This window comes from Ambystoma mexicanum, chromosome 1q (assembly GCF_040938575.1).
Source record: "Ambystoma mexicanum isolate Mex_15411 chromosome 1q, UKY_AmexF1_1, whole genome shotgun sequence".
Classification (NCBI taxonomy): domain Eukaryota; kingdom Metazoa; phylum Chordata; class Amphibia; order Caudata; family Ambystomatidae; genus Ambystoma; species Ambystoma mexicanum.
In genome coordinates, this window is record NC_090922.1 from 1531872286 (window position 1) to 1531892021 (window position 19736).

Here is a 19736-nt window from a genome sequence, read left to right on the forward strand (position 1 = left end):
CCTGGTGCATGATAGCCCCCAGACACTGTGCTGGCACAGGCTCTGCACCTGGCAGAAGCGCGTGCTGGCCCAGCAGCCCAGTGCAGGGCACCCTGTGCAGGTGCAACGAGGCTGCAACGCAAACAGGGCCAATTACACACGCACATCTGCTCAAACAAACGGACAACAATTGCCGCACCCCCCTCCTCCAAATATCATAAGCGAATGTGGGCAAAAAGAAGCGCAAAGTCACTTATAACAAACGCACCTGGCAACCCCTCCCCCAATGGCCCGGTCATGCCCCTAGTAAGATGGCCGCCGCCGCCGCGTTACCATGGGGACCACAAGCGGCAGCCGTCCTTCCTCTCTTTCTCGCACTCTTTTACTCTCCTTGTTCCTATTGGTCTGTGCGACACTGGCCCAGTTCCGCCCCGCAATGACATCGATCGCTTCTGCCCCGCTCTGACGTCACGAGACCGTTGCCGACAGACCCCGTCTCCCCATTGGTGGGTTCTTTAAATGCCCTCTCCCTGATTGGCTGCTGCTGGAGCCGGCGTTTTTGAAAGTGCATCTTGTGCATCTGTGTGTGCCAGGAGTCTGCTTCACCGAGTAGTGCCCGCAGACCGGGGGCACGGGCGGCAGCGGCGGTGGTTCCTCGGGCTCCAGACCCAGCGAAGCGGCAACATCCAGCGCAGGAACCAGTAACAGGTGAGATTCCCGACCTCAGGGTGCACACACCGCTGCACCACTGCATATGCACACCCCTGCTGGTCCCATACCACCACTGCATATGCACACCCCTGCTGGCCCCATACCACCCCTGCACCACTGCATATGCACACCCCTGCTGGCCCCATACCACCACTGCATATGCACACCCCTGCTGGCCCGATACCACTGCATATGCACACCCCTGCTGGCCCCATACCACTGCATATGCACACCCCTGCTGGCCCCATACCACTGCATATGCACACCCCTGCTGGCCCCATACCACCACTGCATATGCACACCCCAGCTGGCCCCATACCACCCCTGCACCACTGCATATGCACACCCCTGCTGGCCCCATACCACCGCTGCATATGCACACCCCTGCTGGCCCCATACCACCACTGCATTAGCACACCCCTGCTGGCCCCATACCACCACTGCATATGCACACCCCTGCTGGCCCCATAGCACTGCATATGCACACCCCTGCTGGCCCCATACCACCACTGCATATGCACACTCCTGCTGGCCCCATACCACTGCGTATGCACACCCCTGCTGGCCCCATACCACCACTGCATATGCACACCCCAGCTGGCACCATACCACCACTGCATATGCACACCCCTGCTGGCCCCTACCACCGCTGCATATGCACACCCCTGCTGGCACCATACCACCACTGCATATGCACACCCCTGCTGGCCCCATACCACCCCTGCACCACTGCATATGCACACCCCTGCTGGCCCCATACCACCCCTGCATATGCACACCCCTGCTGGCCCCATACCACCGCTGCACCACTGCGTATGCGCACCCCTGCTGGCCCCATAGCACTGCATATGCGCACCCCTGCTGGCCCCATACCACCGCTGCACCACTTCATATGCACTCCCCTGTTGGCCCCCAGTGCACGCGGGGCAGGGGCAGGCTCAAGATTTCTGGGAGCCCCCTGCCCACAGCTGGGAAAGCCTGCCTGTGTAGATGGTGCACCGTTTAAGGGGTTCAACGCAGTGGGGCTGTAGCCACAAGGTAAATAGGTTGTATGGGACATAGCTGTGTGATGAGAGCACATATCTGATCACACACAGGCTACAAGGCATGAGAAACACGCACGCGATGCAGCTGTGTGGTGCATAGCCTGGGGGAGACTGAGCACTGATGCCAATTCCCATGTGTGATGTCCCCGGTGTTTTCAGTCAGTTGCTTAACATGCACCAAATCCGGCACTTGCTGAATCCCCAGGCACGTCCACTACCCCATACCAAAGAGCCGGACACGGGGCCGTGAAACATGCCTCTGACCCCAGCCTTTGGTTTGTGAAGAGTGAGGTTTCTTTAGGGAATACGTCTATGAACTCCACCCACCTCCGTCTGTGGCTTCTTTCTGTGTGTTCTCTGTCCTGATGAGCAATGGATGCAGTGGGCAAGAGGCTGCAGTGCGGGGGAGGGGGCTGGCACATGAGCTGCCCCTCACTGGTAAAGTAGAGGGAGCCTGACACCTGCTGAGCTGCTCCCATACCATGCATGCCACCCTGGGGTAGTACTGGCTTTCCGCTGTGGATTCTGGGGCTGTTTGGGCACACAAGTGCCAACACTCCCAAGACCTATCAGGTTGTCCTGTGTGACATATGGGGACTTGGCCATGGGGATTGACTTTTTTGTGTGCAGTTCAGTCGTCATCGTGACTCTTTTTAATGTCGATCTCCGCCCACTGATCGAGTCTTCTAACACATGTGTTCAGTTATCACTGATTCTCACTCCTGCATTTCTCTTTGGCAACTATATTTGACATCTGAGTGCAGTCCCTTTGGGTTCTGTTTGAGCGCCACATGAAAGTAGGGATTTGCCATCTTGGATGCTGACTCCTTCCCCACTTGACTGAGCACAGGTAGGCTTACCGCCAGTGCAGCCCAAGTCATTATGGCAGTAGTATAGATTTTGGCTTCACTCTTGTCTTCAAGAGCACCAGAGAATCGACAGGTGCTCACGTGGGTGGGTTAGCAAGGGAATAGGATGGGGGTTGTGTTCATCTATTGGTGGTCTCCAGGTGCTCACGTGGGTGGGTTAGCGAGGAAAGAGGTATAGGATGGGGGTTGTGTTCATCTGTTGGTGGTCTCCAGGTGCTCACGTGGGTGGGTTACTGAGGGAAGAGGAATAGGATGGGGGTTGTGTTCATCTGTTGGTGGTCTCCAGGTGCTCACGTGGGTGGGTTAGCGAGGAAAGAGGTATAGGATGGGGGTTGTGTTCATCTGTTGGTGGTCTCCAGGTGCTCACGTGGGTGGGTTACTGAGGGAAGAGGAATAGGATGGGGGTTGTGTTCATCTGTTGGTGGTCTCCAGGTGCTCACGTGGGTGGGTTACTGAGGGAAGAGGAATAGGATGGGGGTTGTGTTCATCTGTTGGTGGTCTCCAGGTGCTCACGTGGGTGGGTTAGCGAGGAAAGAGGTATAGGATGGGGGTTGTGTTCATCTGTTGGTGGTCTCCAGGTGCTCACGTGGGTGGGTTACTGAGGGAAGAGGAATAGGATGGGGGTTGTGTTCATCTGTTGGTGGTCTCCAGGTGCTCACGTGGGTGGGTTAGCGAGGAAGAGGTATAGGATGGGGGTTGTGTTCATCTGTTGGTGGTCTCCAGGTGCTCACGTGGGTGGGTTACTGAGGGAAGAGGAATAGGATGGGGGTTGTGTTCATCTGTTGGTGGTCTCCAGGTGCTCACGTGGGTGGGTTACTGAGGGAAGAGGAATAGGATGGGGGTTGTGTTCATCTGTTGGTGGTCTCCAGGTGCTCACGTGGGTGGGTTACTGAGGGAAGAGGAATAGGATGGGGGTTGTGTTCATCTGTTGGTGGTCTCCAGGTGCTCACGTGGGTGGGTTACTGAGGGAAGAGGAATAGGATGGGGGTTGTGTTCATCTGTTGGTGGTCTCCAGGTGCTCACGTGGGTGGGTTACTGCGGGAAGAGGAATAGGTTGGGGGTTGTGTTCATCTGTTGGTGGTCTCCAGGTGCTCACGTGGGTGGGTTACTGAGGGAAGAGGAATAGGATGGGGGTTGTGTTCATCTGTTGGTGGTCTCCAGGTGCTCACGTGGGTGGGTTAGCGAGGAAAGAGGTATAGGATGGGGGTTGTGTTCATCTGTTGGTGGTCTCCAGGTGCTCACGTGGGTGGGTTACTGAGGGAAGAGGAATAGGATGGGGGTTGAATAGGATGGGGGTTGTGTCAGGTGCTCACGTGGGTGGGTTACTGTGGGAAGAGGTATAGGATGGGGGTTGTGTTCATCTGTTGGTGGTCTCCAGGTGCTCACGTGGGTGGGTTACTGAGGGAAGAGGAATAGGATGGGGGTTGTGTTCATCTGTTGGTGGTCTCCAGGTGCTCACATGGGTGGGTTAGCGAGGAAAGAGGTATAGGATGGGGGTTGTGTTCATCTGTTGGTGGTCTCCAGGTGCTCACGTGGGTGGGTTACTGAGGGAAGAGGAATAGGATGGGGGTTGTGTTCATCTGTTGGTGGTCTCCAGGTGCTCACGTGGGTGGGTTACTGAGGGAAGAGGAATAGGATGGGGGTTGTGTTCATCTGTTGGTGGTCTCCAGGTGCTCACGTGGGTGGGTTAGCGAGGAAAGAGGTATAGGATGGGGGTTGTGTTCATCTGTTGGTGGTCTCCAGGTGCTCACGTGGGTGGGTTACTGAGGGAAGAGGAATAGGATGGGGGTTGTGTTCATCTGTTGGTGGTCTCCAGGTGCTCACGTGGGTGGGTTAGCGAGGAAGAGGTATAGGATGGGGGTTGTGTTCATCTGTTGGTGGTCTCCAGGTGCTCACGTGGGTGGGTTACTGAGGGAAGAGGAATAGGATGGGGGTTGTGTTCATCTGTTGGTGGTCTCCAGGTGCTCACGTGGGTGGGTTACTGAGGGAAGAGGAATAGGATGGGGGTTGTGTTCATCTGTTGGTGGTCTCCAGGTGCTCACGTGGGTGGGTTACTGAGGGAAGAGGAATAGGATGGGGGTTGTGTTCATCTGTTGGTGGTCTCCAGGTGCTCACGTGGGTGGGTTAGCAAGGGAATAGGATGGGGGTTGTGTCAGGTGCTCACGTGGGTGGGTTACTGTGGGAAGAGGTATAGGATGGGGGTTGTGTTCATCTGTTGGTGGTCTCCAGGTGCTCACGTGGGTGGGTTACTGAGGGAAGAGGAATAGGATGGGGGTTGTGTTCATCTGTTGGTGGTCTCCAGGTGCTCACGTGGGTGGGTTAGCGAGGGAAGAGGAATAGGATGGGGGTTGTGTTCATCTGTTGGTGGTCTCCAGGTGCTCACGTGGGTGGGTTAGCAAGGGAATAGGATGGGGGTTGTGTTCATCTGTTGGTGGTCTCCAGGTGCTCACGTGGGTGGGTTAGCAAGGGAATAGGATGGGGGTTGTGTTCATCTGTTGGTGGTCTCCAGGTGCTCACGTGGGTGGGTTAGCAAGGGAATTGGATGGGGGTTGTGTTCATCTCTTGGTGGTCTCCAGGTGCTCACGTGGGTGGGTTACTGAGGGAAGAGGTATAGGATGGGGGTTGTGTTCGTCTGTTGGTGGTCTCCAGGTGCTCACGTGGGTGGGTTACTGAGGGAAGAGGAATAGGGTGGGGGTTCTGTTCGTCTGTTGGTGGTCTCCAGGTGCTCACGTGGGTGGGTTAGCAAGGGAAGAGGATGGGGGATGTGTTCATTTGTTGGTGCTTGCAGAACAAGGAGGAATTGGTGTCTGCGTGAGTTGGCTTTCTAATCCTGCTTTGATTCTGAGCACTGGCTTGTGTCCAGATGGGTAAGGCCCAGTGCCTGGAATTCTTTGTGGATCTCTGTTGTGGTGGATGTGGGGCTTGTGGGTTTTTGTGTAAAAATGGTGCATGTCCTTTGTGCCTGTATTGTACTTGGCAAGGTTTGATGAAGAGGCGCCAGAGCAGGAATGATTTGTACAGTGTCAAGCTTCAGTGAATAACAACTAATTTAATTTTAAATGACTGGCTCTAACCAGTGGATAACTTGCAAACGTGGAGTTGCCTCCTGACGGCCAGACAAGAAGACCACCTCCTGGGTAACTGTAGCCGCTACATGGTACGCCCTCCAGACTATTAACAAAGCATTATTGTCTAATGGTATCACGTCTACGAAGTCCTTGCATTGCTTGCTTACCCTTACTAATCTGAACTAGTCCTGGGTTGAAGGTCCCAGAAGCCCATTTTTTGTTTCCCTTTTCCTGGTTCCCTGGGATTACTTCGTCACAGACTCAGATCCTGTTTGTGACCTTGGGTTGTGTTGAACCTCCCAGGGTTAAGGAGCGTGCCCCGTGAGTTTCCTCGCTCACCTGGCTGTGTGGGTACCCCCTTTTGGTGGCAGATCTTTAGAATTGTAGAGGGGTATATCCTACTGCTGGGGTCTGCAACCTATGGCTCACCACATGTTGAGGACTACAGCTCCCATAATCTCATGAAATATACGGGTGGGAGCAGCAGTCAAAACCTCTGGAGGACCAGCCGGTCCCTCGCCCTCTGACTAAAGCAGATGCTTTTGGAGAAGGTAGCACTTAACATCTTGTGGAATATAATCTGGGTACTTCCCACTTTTTTTTATCGGGGGCACAGGGGAGTGCGGGCCTTGTATCAATAGGGAAGACCAAGAACCACGATGCAAGGGAGATTTTCTACCTCACCCTGATCGCCAGAGACTTTTTTTCTGAAGATTCTCTCCTGAGCATTAAAAACGTGTGCGTTATGGATCCTAATTGCAATCCTATTTATGCCTGGGTTAACTGCTAGGTTAATTGTGTCAGTTGTAATCTCACTTGATTTTCAATGTAAAGCTATCAATCAAAATGTCATGGTCCCTTACATTTGTGTCCTCAATCTTAAAAGTATTGCACATACCAAACCGTGATGGTGATAACACCAGGATACAGGAGATCAGTTTACCATTTTTCAATATAGGTTTGCCTGGTACACCATCTTTAACACTGCCAATAGCAATATGCAAATTCTAATAATCAGAAAAAGCCAATCCTTTTCTTTATCGGAAGAACAGTGCTGCAAAAGCAACTGCTGTGGCCATTATCGATCAAGGCGGTTTTTCAATTAGAATTATAGTCGCCTCGATTAATATTCTTACCCACGGCACTTCCCATTTAAGCTTTTCATAACTTGATTAGTCAGAACGAGGAATGTGTTCACCATAGAAGCAGAAGGATTCCAGTACAAAATGACAAGTGATATTGGGTTTGGGGTACGGTCGCCTTGTAAGGTACGTTTTATTGATCTAAGCCATAATGTCTATTTGAGAGAATGTCATACCTCAGTAAGATGTCGCTCACGATGGATACTAGTAAGCCTCCCGATAGGGCGACCGCTGTTTGTTGATGACGCAAATTGTTGAATTACCACATAGCCATCAATAGCTACTGATGCCTGCAATCAAACCTCCTGCAGTGATATCATACTCTGAGCATTAGGTGGCAATCAGACTTATTTATTACTTAAAGCTCCTGACCCCCCTCAAACTCCATGAGGGTACAGTTCTACTATCCACCGCATTTCCTTTCATTGAAGGCCCATGTCCCTGTCACCCAATCTCCCAAAGTCATTTACCAGGATGTTGGGAAGCCATGACTAGTCCTCATGATATGGACATTAGATCGGGATACACTAATTCTACAGATCGGATAAGAGATGGTCCCCACTGACACTTCATTTTCAATGATTCGCCATTCCAACCTTTCGATCCACAATGTGAAGGAGGTCCGCTCAACGTAAGCCCGATATCTTGCATCATAATAACGTGACCAATTTTTCATATTTCTATTTCAGTTAATAGCATTTTAGTAACCATTTTTGAGGAAATGTTTGTTACTTGGCATTTATATAGCACCTTATATATCGTTGGTATGACCTCAAAGCGCTGGTGGGTTGAACGCCCTCGGGAGCCGTAGTTCAAGTCAGTAGAGTGACGTATGGTGCGCGGGTGCACCGGATATGTGTGCAGCTGGTGTAGTTGTTAGATGATAGCTGCTTCTTAGCGATTGTTGTGCTGAAGATATCAGTTGGATGTGTGCAATCTGGTGGGTGGACACCCAGACTGGGTTCTGCTGCGTTAGGCCAGAGGAACGCCTATGCTAGCCGGAATGTGCTTCAGCTAGCGGTGTTTTATTAGGGTGATGAGATGTTCATGGGGTCGTGTTTGTATGTGAACTGCTAGGCCAAATTATGAGGGGTAAAGCTGTGTTCTAGTTGAATGATGGTGTATAGAAGAGAGTAAACGTAGTGGTGTGATATGGTGGTTATCAGTATAAGTGCCGGAGACCAGGCACATGAGCAGGACAGTGGGGACGTACATAGCGACATACATATGTATAGTGACAGGATGGATAGAGGTGTGTGTGTGAATATATGGAATACAGATATATATGGGGATACAGGTACATAGCATATATAGGGCATACAGATATTTGGTAACATCATGCTGCAGAGTCGTCATTGAAATGCAGCATACGTTCCAGTGCTAGGAAGCGATCTTACTCATTGTTGCTGGGGGGAAAAGGGGCTTGCAAATACAGCTTCAGTAGACCAGTACAGTGAGATGGACGGCTCCCTTATTTGTCCCAAGAGCAGAGTGAGACCCCAAAATGTTATCTCAACACTCGTAGTTGGAACCCAAAGGTCTGCTCGGGAATGGGGTTTCAGATTGGCACCTCGTTCCCTCAAGAACTGTTCAGCATACAGATTTGTTTGCTCAACCATATCTGAAATGAACCCATCATCCACACAAAGGTTGAAAAAGTCAATCGGCTCAAAACATCTGTATTTTCTGTGCATCCTGATACTCCAGTGAAAGGTGGCACAACAGGCTGAGCCATTGCTGGGGGGCACCCAGCCAGACTCATTAGCAATGTGATCAAGTGGAATATTCCTTGCATGTCCCCTGAGCTTCGTGTGGGAAGTGCCACACGAGGTGCATGTACCCCCTCCGTTCCCTTCCTCCTCGGATTGGGAGATAGGTTTGTGGGAAATATTGGGTATTGAACTTGTGCTGCTGGCGTGGCCTTGTTTCCAAGGCGAGTGTGTTGTCCCAGTGCTACGCTTCTAACCTAATGCCTGCCCATCTTCACGTGCTGAAGGCGGGAATTGTATACTGTGCATCCAAGAGGTAGTAACTTTGCCCTTCACTCTGCCCCCGCCCCCCCTTCCTAAAAATGTTAATACTGCACTGGTGTTCAGTATAAATATTCTGCATTTTTAAAATGGCATTGGTATACAACTAACTAAAATGGTGTAAGCCGAGATTGGAATCGATATCGTCCTGTCGTGGAGATTTCGGTTCCGCCAATAGACTCATTTACGTTTAGACGCTCTGTCGTCTAATGAAGTGCGTTTTATTTGGTACTTATTTTCCTGAACCTATCCATATTTGTAAGCTACAACAGACGCAATGGGGTGGGCGGGGGTTGCTTCAGAAAACAACTCTTTTGTTGACGTAAGAAGCTTTGCACAAGGCCTATTTTCTTCTTGGCCCTCTGTTATACCCGCCTTGCGTCCCGCTACGCGGTGACGCAAGGCGTTCAAATAAAGGCCCCGTCCCCGCGCCGCAGAGGCAGTTCCGGGGCAAGACAGCAACACGAAAGGTGTCCTTGTCTTTACTGCTCCTGCCGGAGTTGCGCAGCGAGGCCCACCCACACGGGCCTACTCCTACCCTGTTTCCCGCCCGATGCATTGGCAGGAATCGGGGACACAACAGCCCTCTATTTCCTCTCCTCCCATCTGCTTCTGATCAACTGTGCAGGAGTTTAGAAGGACGGATGTTTATGTGGGAGAGTGGATGGCGGCGGAGCGGTCACTGGAAAAACTGATTGTACAGGGATGAAGGGAGTGGTGCTGGGAGGGTCTATGGGAAGGCTGGTGGAATAGTGTACGGGGATGAATGGCATGGTGCTGGGAGGGTCTATGGGAAGGCTGGTGGAATAGTGTACAGGGATAAATGGAGTGGTGCTGGGAGGGTCTATGGGAAGGCTGGTGGAATAGTGTGCAGGGAGTGGTGCTGGGAGGGTCTATGGGAAGGCTGGTGGAATAGTGTACGGGGTGACTGGAGTGGTGCTGGGAGGGTCTATGGGAAGGCTGGTGGAATAGTGTACAGGGATAAATGGAGTGGTGCTGGGAGGGTCTATGGGAAGGCTGGTGGAATAGTGTGCAGGGAGTGGTGCTGGGAGGGTCTATGGGAAGGCTGGTGGAATAGTGTGCAGGGAGTGGTGCTTGGAGGGTCTATGGGAAGGCTGGTGGAATAGTGTGCAGGGAGTGGTGCTGGGAGGGTCTATGGGAAGGCTGGTGAAATAGTGTGCAGGGATGACTGGAGTGGTGCTGGGAGGGTCTATGGGAAGGCTGTGAAATAGTGTGCAGGGATGACTGGAGTGGTGCTGGGAGGGTCTATGGGAAGGCTGGTGGAATAGTGTGCAGGGAGTGGTGCTGGGAAGGTCTATGGGAAGGCTGGTGGAATAGTGTGCAGAGACGTGCATTTGTGGCTGTTGACTGGGCTCGGAGATGTGCCTGTGAGACTGTCTAGGCAGGAGATGGTTACCGCTGCATGCCTTATAACTGCCTGTCTTTCTTCTTAAAGGCCTTGGTGTGGAAAAGATGTTGGGGGCACAACTGTCTGCAGAGATCCAGTGCAGTGCCACCATTGAGCACCTGAATGCATCCGGGCAGTCCACCAAGCGCAAAGCCATGCGCAGTGCCATGCTCACACTTGGCCGCAACGAGTTCCGAGAGATTGTCCTACAAGTCAACGATGGGAAGCTGCCCCAAAACTTTGTGTTGAGGCAGATTAAGCTCTTCTCCCGCTTCCTGCGGGATGGGAAGGGCACAATCCTACTGGTACCCGAGAACATCCAGGTGCTCATTTCCAACTGCCCCCCAAGCAAGCTGAAGCTCTTCATGAAGACTCTTATGGTGAAGCACGAAGTGGAACAGAATGTCAACAAACCAGTCACTGACCGAATGCGGCTGGTCTCTGGCCTTCCGCGTACCTTTGAGACCATTAGTCCAATCCAGTCAAAGGACATCCAGCAGGCAAACGAGCAGCGAGCCAAGGCCAACGAAACGCCTGTGAAGGGGAAAGTACTGGGAGACAGAGGTGTTAATGGGCAACAAAAGCGAGCAAGAACCACGTCCTCCGAGACCTGTGCAGTAAGTTCCCATCAGCCTGAAAGTGTGGGGGGCATGGTGGAGTGCAGTGTTGTTCCTATCATTTATTCCAAGGATTTGCGAGTGATGAGTGCAAGTTCTGAGGTCTGTCTGATATGATACATTTGATATTCATATCACAATGTTGCCAAAGCGCTGTACATGGAACCAATTTACATCAGCACCCAACCAAAAGTTGCTACTCCTTGTTGTGGCTGTGCATGGTGTGATGTGGGTGGTTAGCGCAATATAGTGCTTTGACTATGCTATTGGGAGTGTGGGGGTGGTCTAGAGGGTCTAGTATGTTCTGATAGGGGAACTGAGAAAACGACTACCAAGTCTGCTCTTCAGAGTTATGAAAGCCTTGCATTTTCACAAACCTCACGAGGATAACGTTGACCACAAGAATGAGACCCGCTCAGAAAAAAATTCTGCTTCTAGATCTGCAATGTCACAAGCCCCGAATCTTTGGGGGAAGGGTTTTGAAAGGTATGCCTTTTCATAGGGGTCAGTCGAAAAGCTCCCCCTGGGATCAGGGTCCTTGGGGGACTTTGGCACCACAGCGATTCCCAATTGTGGCATTGCACTTCAAAGGGGAGGAGGTGGGACGGGTATAAAGTGTAGAGGGTGAGGGGCATCAGCTGGATGACTTGGGGGCTGGAAGGGGGTAGGAGGGATAACTGGACCTGAAGTGGCTTTTGGAATTTTGGATGTCTCTTCTGGTCCGGTTGGAGGAGGTGGGCGTTTCTCATCGGGGCTCTGATTTTGAGTAGTGTCTCATGCCTGGGGTGGAGGGGGGATGGGGGATATCGGCATGGCTGTTAAATATTTCTCTTGGCAGAGCAAAATCCATGCAGGTGATCTACAGTTGCCCAGAGACTGAAGTAAGAGTTTACTGCAAGGTCACGGGACTTGGCTGTTATTGGGCTTTAACTGTAGAATTCAGCAGAGCGATGAAGCCTGGTGCTGACCGAGCTCGGACATCCTTCCAAGATGGATGCCATTGTCTGGTGTGGATCTTTGCCATGTTCACAAGGGATCTCTGCTGTAACCCTGCAGTGCGGGGAGTGGGTGCACTCTGTAGCTCCTTCACAACCACAAACCGCGCACCTGATTGCGAGGCCACCGGAAAGACCTCTGCGTTATAACAAACCGCTCGCTGGCTGAGGCAACTTGTTTTTCTGCAGTCCACTTGAGAGCGGTTGCAGGAGGCCTGGCCTGGCCTGATCTTGCGCCCTCTTCCTGCTGCAGTAGCTCATATTGTTCCATATCTATTATGGTATAAATTGCTCTATATTTGATTGTGTGAAGGGAGCCACTGCATCTAGTGGGAAGTGAACAGCCACAGAGCAGCAGAAAAACAATGCTGAAAAAGCTGTGTATAGGTCTGATATATTTTATTTGTATCGCGCTCGTACACAAGTGTTAGGTAGTGGACTGTGCTATGAGTTTGGTGATGGGGGAGGTGATTGTGCAAATGGTACTTGCCCTTCATAAAAACTACTGTGCAATGCTCGTATGCTAGTAGCTAGTACATTTGGCAAGCCCTGGCTTACGGTGTGGATATATTCCAAAGAATTCATCGGGTGAAAGGAGATGAGGTGGGTGGTCGGACCTTGCATCACCTGCTCATTCTAGTGCCTAGTCTACTTCTTGTTTTGACTTTACATTTCCTTTATGCCTACCCTTGTTTAGGTAGCAAATCTGCGGCCCCCAAAGAAGCCCACACTTACGATGCCCACCCGGGCACGGCTCTCCAATGAGCAGATGTTGGTACTGAACACTGTGCTCAGCGGCAAGAATGTTTTCTTCACGGGCAGTGCTGGTAAGAACATCACCTTATTGAGGCTGAATGACTGACCTAGGCGGCGGCTGCTGCTGGAAGCTAACTCCCTATTACTCTGGTTTTAAAAGGAACCGGGAAGTCGTACCTACTGAAGAGGATTGTGGGGTCCCTCCCGCCCAAGAGCACCTACGCCACTGCCAGCACAGGAGTAGCAGCCTGTCACATTGGTGGAACAACGCTACATGCCTTTGCAGGTAAGGCAGGGGCTGGGGTGGGGTGAGGAGGTATCCAGGTGGGCAAGTGGTAGATGGGGCATTCTCTCAGTGGGGTAGCTAGTGATCTGTTGCCTAAGGAAGTAAAACCATAGTTTGAAAGGACACTCTCACTTGGGACCGGCAGGTGCATTTTGGTCATTTAGTCTGGAGTAGCAGAACCAATGGTCTGATGACTCGGAAGCCAGAAGATTGCTTAAATGGCCTTGCACTGTAGAGTTCCACTGCCACATCAGAACAACCGGGAGGCCAGCTTTACTAACTCAGAATATTAGCACTCCAAGATAATCTGCCTGGCCCGTGGCATGCACAAGACCGGCTTCCCGAATGGCAGATTGAAGTGCAATCAATGGGCACTACTATGTTATGGTGACAAGTGTTTTTATCCTGCACATCTGACCTAGTATTGTGCATTGTTTCTGCACAGCTCTTGTGTCACCATGCATAGCTTGTTTGGTAGGGCTTTCCAGTGGTGTTCGGTTTCTGTGTATTGGAAACTGTAATGGTTTTAGTCTGTAGTTTTCACCTAATGGAGATCTGCTTGGGTGTCATGGTTACCTCCTTGTGGTTCTTGTTGGCGTACTGTGACTCTGGCTTAGTGAAAGTGTACAATTGTGAAGTCTGGTCCCATTGGGAGATGTGCGTAGTTAGCATGTATTGAGTACAGTAGCTGAAGACTTCCACCATGCCATTGGTTCATGTTGACGATTTGGTACATTAGGGCTTGGCCGCCTGGTTTATGTTTGAGGTTTGCACTGTTGGAGAGTAGCCTTTTGTATCTGAACGACCAGTGGTGTTCTGTTAATTGAGTGATGTTGAGACTGGTTTGTTGCTCCTACATTGTGTTCAAGTGTTTGCGTTTAGCGATGCTGACATCCGGCACGCTGGTATCTCTTATTTGGTGCGGTTGGTTGCAGGAGCGTTCTATTAGTGAGTTTTGTTGGCAGCATCATGAGACTGTGTGTGGTGGGTTAAGTTGGGTGGTGTTAGTACAGCCGGAGAAGTTTGGCTAAAAGTCCCCATCATGGGGAGTGCAGGTGGTCGCTGATTTGTTCTGTGGTAGCCAAGGGATGGGCAAGGATTTGTTGGGGCGTGGAGAAGATAGTTGGAAGGTGAGGTTGAAGACTGGGATGGGAGAGTTATGCGGTGTGTTTGGTAGAATTTATATCGTCTGTGGAACATTTTGGGGGTCTGTCGGGGAGGATCCCTTTGCGAATTGCTAGATGTGGGTTGTGTGTAACTTGTGCAAGGGCCCCAATCTGATTTAGGGGGTATCTTGCACACCGCTAACCGCGAAATGCAGGTAGATGTCTGAGCTGCAGCCCAGGGACCCTGCAGGGTTTGCGTACTCGAGTGGGAAGGTAATGCTAGTAGAGAAGGGTGGTGGGGGGGGACCTTTGGGACTACCGAGGAGTGGGAAAAGATTTGTCAAAGAATGGTCCATAAAGGTGTGCTCCATTTCTAGGGTCCTTTAAAGAGTGTCTGTCTAGTGCGAAAATGATTTGTGATTTATTTATTTTTAATGGGGACGTGGGGGGGAGGGGGGACCCACCTAACCTCCTGGATGACATTGCAGCTTGACTGTTTTTTTCTTTCACCCCCTCAAGGAATTGGTTCTGGGAAGGGCTCCCTCGAGCAGTGCATTGAGCTGGCCCAGAGACCCGGAGTGCGTCAGCACTGGGTCAGCTGCCACCACCTGATCATCGACGAAGTCTCCATGGTGGAGGGTGAATTCTTCGATAAGCTGGAGGCTGTCGCCAGGTGAGAGGGGTCGCCGCTCCTTTTGATTACTGTGCTTCATGTATGCTTGTGGCAAAGCTTGCTCCATCGTAGTGCTTTAGCTTCCATAACGCTTGTCCTGTGTGTGCGCGCGCTTTACTACTGCTCCCAGGGCAAGGCAGAACTGTAGCAGACGTCTTCTCTCTTTTTGACTGATCTAAACCATCACTTAAGCAGCGCACTTGGCAACAGGGGTTCAACGCAACTTTGGGGGTGGGCCCTTTGAAGACTCTGCCAAACAGCAAGGCTAAGTCAGTCATGTGACCAAGAGTGGGTGGGCACTCAAGGTCATCCTACTTTCGAGTGACTAAACCATATCTGTGTTGTGATAAAAGGTGGTTTGCAACACTGCCACTGCAGTGTGTGCTGGTGAAGCTTACAGAATCTACTTCAGATAGGTCTGTGAGGTTGGCCCTGAAATAAATCATGCACGTTCATGCCAGTTTCCTGCAACATCCAAGAATACAGGACTTTATCTTGAAGCTAACCTTGTGTAAGGATTGGCGAGTGCTCACCATGTTCACCAGTATCCATCGTGGTTGGGCTCCTTGTTTATCACACAGGGTGTCCTCTTTTCGTGCGGAGCGTAGCTCCAAAATCCATTGTGGCGATCAGTTTTTTTTGCCTTGCCTCATTAACTGCGGTGTACCACAGGGGGCTAGTCTGTCTCCCCCTATCCCCACGACCCGCCCCTCTCTCCTGTTTAATCTGTACCTACGGTGTCTATGCACTCTCTTTACCAACCTAGGAGTATTTTTCACCAACTTTGCTGATGACACCCAGCTAGTATTTGAACTGAGTGGGTGCAATAATTCAGATAACACCAAGGTTGCTAACATCTACAACTCAATCGAGGCTTGGATGAAGCCAAACTGGCTCTGTTTAAACGGAAGCAAGACGGAGCTTATGATGTTTGGATCATCCCAGGCTAGGGCCAAAGACGACTCAGACTGTGCTTCCTTTAGCATCAAAGACACACGTATTCTGGTTTCTGACAATGTTAAAATATTGGGTGTCTACCTGCAGGCATCCCTTTGGGGGCAGAGGCTCATATAGCGTACTTAAAAACTGTCAGTACTACCAGGGACTATTAGGGCGCACCAGACAGGTACTGAGTGAAACCAATTGTACCATCATTGCCAGAGCCACGATCCTTTCTAGATTAGATTATGATGCCGTTCTGGTTGGAGCCAACAAGTTTGTAGTGCGCAATGTCAGAATAATGCGGTAAGAACCATTACAATGAAAACGAGGAGAGCACATCACTGAGGATAGAAAGACTCTCCACTGGATAGCCTTAGATGACCACATCGCCTTTAAAGCACTGACCATCGTTCACCATTGCCTTTTATGGTTCTGCCCCTGCATATCTGAAATAACTAATAATCCGAAATGAACCAGGTCAGGCCTTGAGATCTGATGCTTAAGGACTGGTTAAAATCACACGCGCAAAAAAAGCAAATTGACTTGGCCGTTCCTTTGCTACGAAAGTGGCAACTAAATGAAATGAACTAAAGATTACTATCCAATTACCTGACCTTCAGGAAGAAACTGAAAACTATAAAGGACTAGTCCATCGCGAAAATGAATCTGACGTCCCGTATATTTTGTTGTCTGTCTGTGTCTCTGTTCTCGTCCTGATGTGTGCGGGCTTCGGCGTGTTACAAATACAAAATAAATGCCGGAGCGATCCATGGAGTCGAGGGGGGGAGGGGGGGTCAGAAGGGGAGGGGGGGGGAAGTACCTCTGTTCCCTCTGAAATTGTTTTGGAAGACGGTCCAGTACCAGGTTTGTGATCTGGGTTACATGGTGAGAAGTAGAGCTAGCAGGACCGGGGAGCAAATGGGGCAGGCAATTTGGCAGCAAGGTAACTAGCAACCAGGGGAGGATCAGTCTCTGGTAGAGTGGGGATTGCAGGGTGCGTGGAACTAGCCATTCCTTAAGGAGGTGGGTCTTGAGCTCCTTTCTTTCTGATCTGTAGATGTTGCTCGACCATGATGGGTCTGCTTCATTCATGGATTGCAGTAGCCTTCCCCGTATTGACATTTGTCCTACATAAGAGCGTGCATTCATCGCTTCTTGCTGTGTTGGCACTGAGCCTGCTTCTGTGCACTCTCCAATCACCTGCAGGTTTATCTTTGGTAGTTCATTCACACTCTTCCTGTAAAGACCTTGTTTGGCACATTGGATAAAGGGGTGAGGGAACAATGTAGGCCACACCCTGTTATGGACTGCGACATGTGCTATGGCCATAGAACTGCTACCTACTGTGGGAGGGTTTCCATCATGGAACCTGGAGTGCAGAAGTTCAAATCCTAGGAAGGTTCTCCAGGGGGAGGCGGACAGTTGGAGGGAGAGTAATTTTCGTTAGCAGTAGGTGACCTATGCACCTAGGATAATCACTGAAAATGGAGTTCTTACATGAAGCAACGTGTGGACTTCCATGTATTGGTGTCGACCAGCGAGCAGGACCCCTAACCCGTGCTGCTTGTGCCAATGTCGAAGAAGCAGCTGACTACCAGTTCCATGCTGTGCCCTAGGGGAGGCTGAGGTAAGCAGCTACCAGGCAGTGAGTTGACTTGGCAACCCCGTTCCGCGTTCGCCATCGCAGAGGCACCAGTGAGTCCAGGCAAGGCATTTGGGGAGGGGGTGGGGATAGACTAACCAGCATCACTGAGTTGGACGTTCATCCATGGTAAGGCAAGCGTGCTGTAGAAAGCTGTATCGTGAGGGCACTACGTTGACAGCACCCAGCAGCGAACTGATATAGGTGATGTCGGGGTCATAAACCCATTCCAAGCAACGTAGTGATGGCCATCTTTGGGTCGGGCACACTCTGTTCTGTTGTATCCCAGTCCAGTGACCATAACTAGGACGGCCACCTGCTAGTAGTCAGTTGACTGTGCTGGGCAGAACGGCATCAGATGGCTCAAGGAATAAATACATGGAGGAAACGAGAGATCTAGACTGGATAATAGATTCCAATCCCGTGCAGAGACCCACGAGAAGGCAGAATAAATAACTAAAGAAGCAAAGGAAGATATTCCTGTCCAATGGCACATTTACCACTTCGGTTTCTCCCCAATCCTGGACAGCCCATGGTGAGGTGGGACACTTGTCCAAGACTATGTGCTTGCCATCCATGTCCCATGGTTTATTGTGTATAGGAAACGTGCGCTTTTAATGCACAGCTTAGGTTTTGATGGATGCACTACTCTAAAAGGCCTCCAGCAACCTGAAGGGTCAAGCCAGCATTGACACTACTCCCGTATGAAATAATTTTACGCAAAATGGATCTCTGCTTTGAAAAGAAGCCCAGTATTGTGGAAAGATACATTCGTGAACAAGGCTTTGGGAATCATTGAAGATTGTATTACAGGTTTCTGAGATCTGGTGTGACTTGCAATGAACATATGAGCTATCAGTTCATGTTGACAGTTGTAGGGGAGGAATGGCCACGAGGCCCTCCTCACCTACAGCTCCCTCCCCAGGTGAGGACCATGGCTCGGTGGGAGCACCCTCATGCCACCCGGGCCCAGGTGGAGGGGGGTTCACCCGCCGACGACATTGCCCACACGCACCCTGTCTTTGCATTTACCGAAACTTAAGTTAGGCCTAGACGCCATCTTGCACAGCAAACATGGTGTGAGTTCAGCACACTGTAACGAGGCCCCCACCTTTGGAGGGCCTTTCATGCATCTCTGCCGCCTCAGCAGCCCTGGCAGATCCGCTGCGAGCGCGTTCCCATGAGAAAGTCGGAGATGAGCTAAACCCGAGATGCCAACACGGCAACATTATATTAGTAACAATGTGATATTGCACCCCGTATGACCCGGACCGCAAGGCCGGGGCAACGGGGAAAAAAGCTGAAGCATCACTATCTGAAGAAGGTAGAAAATAGTTCAAGTATTGGTATTAATGAACTACCTCTGTTTAAAATGTGAACGAACCATAAAAATGTAACGTTATATGATATCCCTCCAGGTCTGGACTAATGCTGCTATAACCACGGAGAAAGATGTTGACCAAACGTGTAACCTCTATTTGTAAAAGTGTTTTTCAATAGTATGTAGAAACTTGAACTCATATATGTTTTGAATCACCCAAAGCGGCGAGCATCAATCTCTGTAGGCCATAACCTAGATATCCCTCGTATAACGTCTAATGTACATACAATACGCACACAATGTAGTGAACATAATGTTAGGTAATGAAAAGGTACTGGAACCGACTGTATTAAAGAAATGTGTAACGAAAATGAAATATATATATATATATATGTGTGTCTGAATAACGTTAAAATAAGGCAGAACAGTATAAAACTTCTGCATTCACTGATCAGCAACGCACGAGGAAAATACCTTTGTGAGTATATGCAAGGTCATTCCCTCTCCCACCCCACCAAGCCTGCCAGATAAAAAAGCTAAGACTTGTGCTGCGCTCCCTCACCTCCCCCAACCAAGCTGGCGTTACTTCAGAGAGTCAGAGGCCCCGGCGCCGCAACCAAGGCCACAGCCCGCCACCTGTGTTATTTACAGCACGGTAATAAACCCACGGATGAACCCACTGATCTACCAGCACCCTCTCATAAATCCCCACGAACCCCCCCAAGAATCCTGACCCCGTGTAAGGACGACCCCCATCATTGGGACAAGACACAGAGACCCATCTATATAATAACTTCTAACGCAGCAGACAGACATGTATCACTCGGCCCAGGTCCCAGAGCCCCGTCCCGTGACCTAAAATACCGGTCAATAAGACACAGGTAAATCTCACCCCAACCGACAACCACCAGACCTCTCACGAGGTGCATTCCTCATGTGTTGTGTTTATTTTATAAGATAAGCTGGTGAAGCGATTTATTAATGAACGTAAATGTCATTTTCTGAATAACTGTAGTGTGCATGGCCTAGGGCAAATGAGACAGGAAAGGTATTCGTTATTGTCACAGGCTGCCCCAGCACATCAACACCGCATGGATGACCTCAAGCCGGCCTGCCAGGCCCAACCCAACCCACGAGGCTGACCA

At 50.7% G+C, this 19736-nt stretch overlaps 1 protein-coding gene across 1 annotated transcript in view; it reads left to right on the plus strand.

The window, feature by feature from the left end:
• The first annotated feature begins 493 nt into the window (after window positions 1-493).
• Window positions 494-19736, plus strand: part of PIF1 (PIF1 5'-to-3' DNA helicase) — a 71180-nt gene continuing 51937 nt past the window's right edge. Inside the window, exons 1-5 of the mRNA XM_069642461.1 lie at window positions 494-687; window positions 10302-10870; window positions 12563-12692; window positions 12782-12907; window positions 14533-14686. Coding sequence (XP_069498562.1) covers window positions 10319-10870; window positions 12563-12692; window positions 12782-12907; window positions 14533-14686 — 962 coding nt within the window. The 5' untranslated portion in view covers window positions 494-687; window positions 10302-10318. The remainder of the gene's footprint in view (window positions 688-10301; window positions 10871-12562; window positions 12693-12781; window positions 12908-14532; window positions 14687-19736) is intronic.